Source organism: Lathyrus oleraceus, chromosome 5, assembly GCF_024323335.1.
Source record: "Lathyrus oleraceus cultivar Zhongwan6 chromosome 5, CAAS_Psat_ZW6_1.0, whole genome shotgun sequence".
In the NCBI taxonomy this organism is placed as follows: domain Eukaryota; kingdom Viridiplantae; phylum Streptophyta; class Magnoliopsida; order Fabales; family Fabaceae; genus Lathyrus; species Lathyrus oleraceus.
Genome location: NC_066583.1, coordinates 31,201,118 through 31,205,288, shown reverse-complemented (window position 1 = coordinate 31,205,288; position 4,171 = coordinate 31,201,118). Strand labels below are relative to the sequence as shown.

Here is a 4,171-nt window from a genome sequence, read left to right as displayed (position 1 = left end):
CTTGCTTAAATTTGTTGTTTTTTACCAGTTTTTTTGGAAGGAAGTTGAGTGCGTTTTAATACGGCCCTATACATCCTTATGCATGCAAAATGATGTCGTTGGGTTTTTTCTTAGTTAGCTTGAGATATGATCCTTAATGTCTTTTATTTATTTATTATGCTCAAGTCTTGACCCTCTTTTGTCTTATTTTTAGATGAGCAAAGTGAAAAAACACATCCTGCCAAATGAAGTCACAATTAATATTGGAGAGGATGCACCAATTCCCGAATGTCCTATTCCTGGTGAAAGGTATCATTGTTCAAAAACTTACCGGAGAACAAGTCTGGAAAGAAAATGAATACCAAGAACTGAAAGTCTTTGTTATCTTCTAAAACGATTGATTTGTGTGCCCTTGGCATCTGGAAGATAACACATGATGATAAAGTTACCTGGTTAGCCAACTGACGTGACCTAATCAAATCAAATAAATTCAAACATGTAAATCTGGGAGCTAGTAGTTCCTGGAAAGGGCAGAGCGACAGGGAAAAGTATGAGAAAGCAAGGATGTTGAAGGTGAGTTTCACTTTGTTTAGTTTATTAGTTCTGCATTTTCACATGATATTTAAAACAACATGTTTAATTATGGAATACTTTGATATCTATGTGCAGAGTTATATACTATAGGGAACATCAGAGCAAAGATATTACTAAGCAGCAAATAGCTGTTGCTACTTATTTTATTGACAAACTAGCTTTAAGGCCTGGCAATGAGATGGTACAAATGTAATTGCTTCTTTCTTCGCTACAAATCACGTCTCCACAGATAACATATAGATGTACTGATTATCATTTAACTAGACGGTCAATACAAAAGGACTTCGAACCTTATGTTTTTTACCATTTTTCCAGGTAATGGATCCAAACAGATCATGTTTCAATGAAGTTAAAGTGGAGGAGAAAATAACTTGGTAGCTTAGTTTTCTGCTATGTTTTGTAAATCTGAGTTTTTCTGGAATCAATTGGACTTTCACCCCACTAGGAGCATCAATGATGGCGTAGTAGACTGTTTCATATTCTTCACCAACATTGGTCACAGTTCTACTCACATTCACCATTTCTTTTCCAATGAAGTTGGAGATTGCTATGGAAGGATAGTTGATGTTGGAAATATGATCAGGAGTCGAATCCTTAGGGCAACTAAAATTATCCGGTATGGTTTTTGCGATAACTTTAACTGTGGCTGTATCATATCCCATGTAACACAGATAGTTTAAGTAGTCAATGGTGTTGGTTTCATAAACTAGCCCAGGATGGAATGATTCATTCATTGTAATTTCTCCAGCTCCATAGTCATAAGGAGTGGAAACCGAGCCTAAGTCTGCTGTAATGGGAGTCTCCATATTGTTAATTTGAGTTGCTGCATTTAAAAATATACGACGAGTTGATAAGTTACTTTTCATATCGAGAATTACATTTCATATCTAAAAGAAAAGTCGTCTACCAGAGGTCATGATGGCCGATCTGATTGCAGAGACACTCCAAGTGGGATTACTAGATTTAATGCTTGCTGCAAGGCCTGAAACATGCGGACATGACATGGAAGTCCCGGACACTAAGTTATATAGCGGAGGTTTTTTCCCTTTTGGAGTAGCTGTTGTGTCATTTCCAGTCCATGCGGCAAGAATGTTAGCACCTGGTGCTGCAATATCAGGCTGCAAAGAAGAAAAAAAAGGTTGGTTATGTTTAAGAATAATGATAGTTATTTATATTTTTTTTATATTATTACCTTGAGAATATTCTTAGAAAGCTCTGAAGGCCCTCTACTTGAAAACTTTGCCACGATAGGCGCAGGCTTGTAATCTAGCACTGAAATTGTTGGTAGAATTGTTGCCACTGGATTGCTTCAAATTAATTATATGCAAAAACATCTTTGCTTTCAGTCTTAAGTAAATTAACAAGTGAATTATCATTAAATAACAAGTTTTAAAATACTTACCTTGTTGAATTAACATATTCGAGAATTGGGGCAGCATTTTCTGGTGTTACCACTGTTGTTGCTGGAAAATCAATATATGGGTCATTTGCAACCACTCCTTCACTGTCAGTAATATGAACAAGACCTAATCCCCCCACCTCTTTTACTGCATCAATTTTGTCCTGGGTTGAAAGATGATCCGTGGTACCATCACAGAGGACAATCTTTCCCTTCGCTTTATCTTTATCTAATGAATCAAAGTGACACTGTCTGCATTTCACAATTAATACTAATATTCAATTTTGTATCAACAAATTCAAATTACCATTGTCAGGTAAATGTTGCATATGAACCTTGCTTCTGCTAAGTCTGCGGTAGCTGTCTTGGCAGCCTCCCCGGTTATCAATGGATACTTGGCGGACTTTGAAAGAGGAGAGACATTTATAGCTCGACCCTGAAGAATAACAATTTATGGGTCATGTTTCGTAATTAGTCAAAAGATACATTTTTAGACATAAGAACGTAAACTGTACCTTAATAACTTTGTTATTACCCAAGACAACATTGGACAGAAAATCACGATCAATGGTGGTGGCTCCAACAGTAAATATCCAAGGCATATCGTTAACAACGGTAGTCTTTCCGGGTCCATCATTTCCACCAGCGCAAACAACCATAATGCCGCGCTCCACTGCATGGAACGCACCGATTGCAACCGCGTCGTCTGTCAAGGCAGGCCGGGAATCCGAATCCGGACCGAGTGAAAGAGAAAGTACATGAACTCCATCATGAATAGCATCGTCAAATGCCGCAAGTATGGCAGAGTCAGGACAACCGCTATAACATACTTTGTAAATGGCCAACCTCGATTCAGGAGATCCACCTTTTGCTGTCCCTTTCGCAAGACCGTAGTAGGATGCACCACTCACGGTGCTCCCGGCCGCCGTCGAAGCAGTGTGGGTCCCATGTCCACGTGTATCTCTGACAGTGTTGGCCGCACCAGCATCCTCATCAATGTTAGGATAATACCTCGCTCCTATTATCTTCCTAAAAATGAAAAGAAACCAATATTCAAGCTAGTTATTATTCTCAACTCATACACCATTATTCACCAACACACCTGTTACAGTTGGATGAGTTGAAATCAGTTGATGTCATGCAAATTCCTTTCCAACGAGATGGAATCGGACCGATTCTCTCGTCTGAAAAACTTGCTGCTTCTGGCCATATTCCTGAATAATTCATTGTTTAATTAATCAACAAATTATTCAAATAATGAGACAAATACTAATATAGTTCAATAACTAATAATAAGCTACTACCTGTGTCTAACATGCCTATTATGATATCTGATGAGGAGGAAGAATTAGAAAGCTTGTTGTCAACTTCAATGTGAGGTAGTGATTTTAGAAAATCCCAAGAACGTGTTGTGTGAAGCTTCATAATGTGATCTGGAAACACAGACACAACTCCAGGTTGTTGAGCAATCGAGTTCGCTTCATTTTTCGACAATCGAGCAGCGAAGCCGGAGAATCCATGTTTGTAGTTGTGTATTAGAGCTTTCTTATTCCTGAATAATTCACATCATTGATCATTAGTCAATCACATTTCACAATACTAGTAGCTAATTGATCATTATATATATATGAACTTACACTTACTTTTTTAATATAGTGTTTAAAAGATGAGCATGATCTTTGCCAAGGGTACCATTAGTTGAACTGGCAGCTCCCATATAAACAATATAAACTTGATCATCATTCTTGGATTGAGTTGATGATGATCTTGAGTCTCCAAGAAAAATGAAAACAGAGTAAAATATTACTATCAACAAAACTGGATTTCCTCTCATGTTTTAAGTATTCTCGTCGATTAATTATACCTTGCTTTGATCATGTTCAATTGGTATGTATATATAGAGAGAGTAGTCATCGGTGTATACAAGTTTTACACATGAGTTCAACTAGATTTTATTACACAGGCTCTTGTAAATGTTAAATTTAATATAGAGTAAAGATCTATAAAAATGGATTTTTTTTTATGTAGTCGCTGAAAAATGGAGACAATTTATTTCTTGTTTTATTTAATTATTGTTTGGTTTTGCTGAAAAATATTAAAGAAAATAAGTTAAATGAAGAGAAAAAGAGTGGAGAATGGTAAGAGGTGTAAATAAAAAAATCGATAATTTAAATTAAATCAAATAAAAAAATTGATTGA

The 4,171-nt window shown here is 36.5% G+C and overlaps 1 protein-coding gene across 1 annotated transcript; it reads right to left on the bottom strand.

The window, feature by feature from the left end:
• Window positions 1–683: 683 nt before the first annotated feature.
• On the bottom strand, window positions 684–3,896 carry LOC127085147 (CO(2)-response secreted protease). Its single transcript, XM_051025720.1, has 9 exons — window positions 3,616–3,896; window positions 3,277–3,524; window positions 3,075–3,186; window positions 2,488–3,001; window positions 2,308–2,408; window positions 1,976–2,224; window positions 1,766–1,880; window positions 1,481–1,691; window positions 684–1,396 (listed from the first exon to the last, which is right to left on the bottom strand). The coding sequence occupies exons 1-9, from the start codon at window positions 3,804–3,806 to the stop codon at window positions 834–836; spliced, it is 2,304 nt and encodes a 767-aa protein (XP_050881677.1). The 5' UTR covers window positions 3,807–3,896; the 3' UTR covers window positions 684–833.
• Window positions 3,897–4,171: the final 275 nt, after the last annotated feature.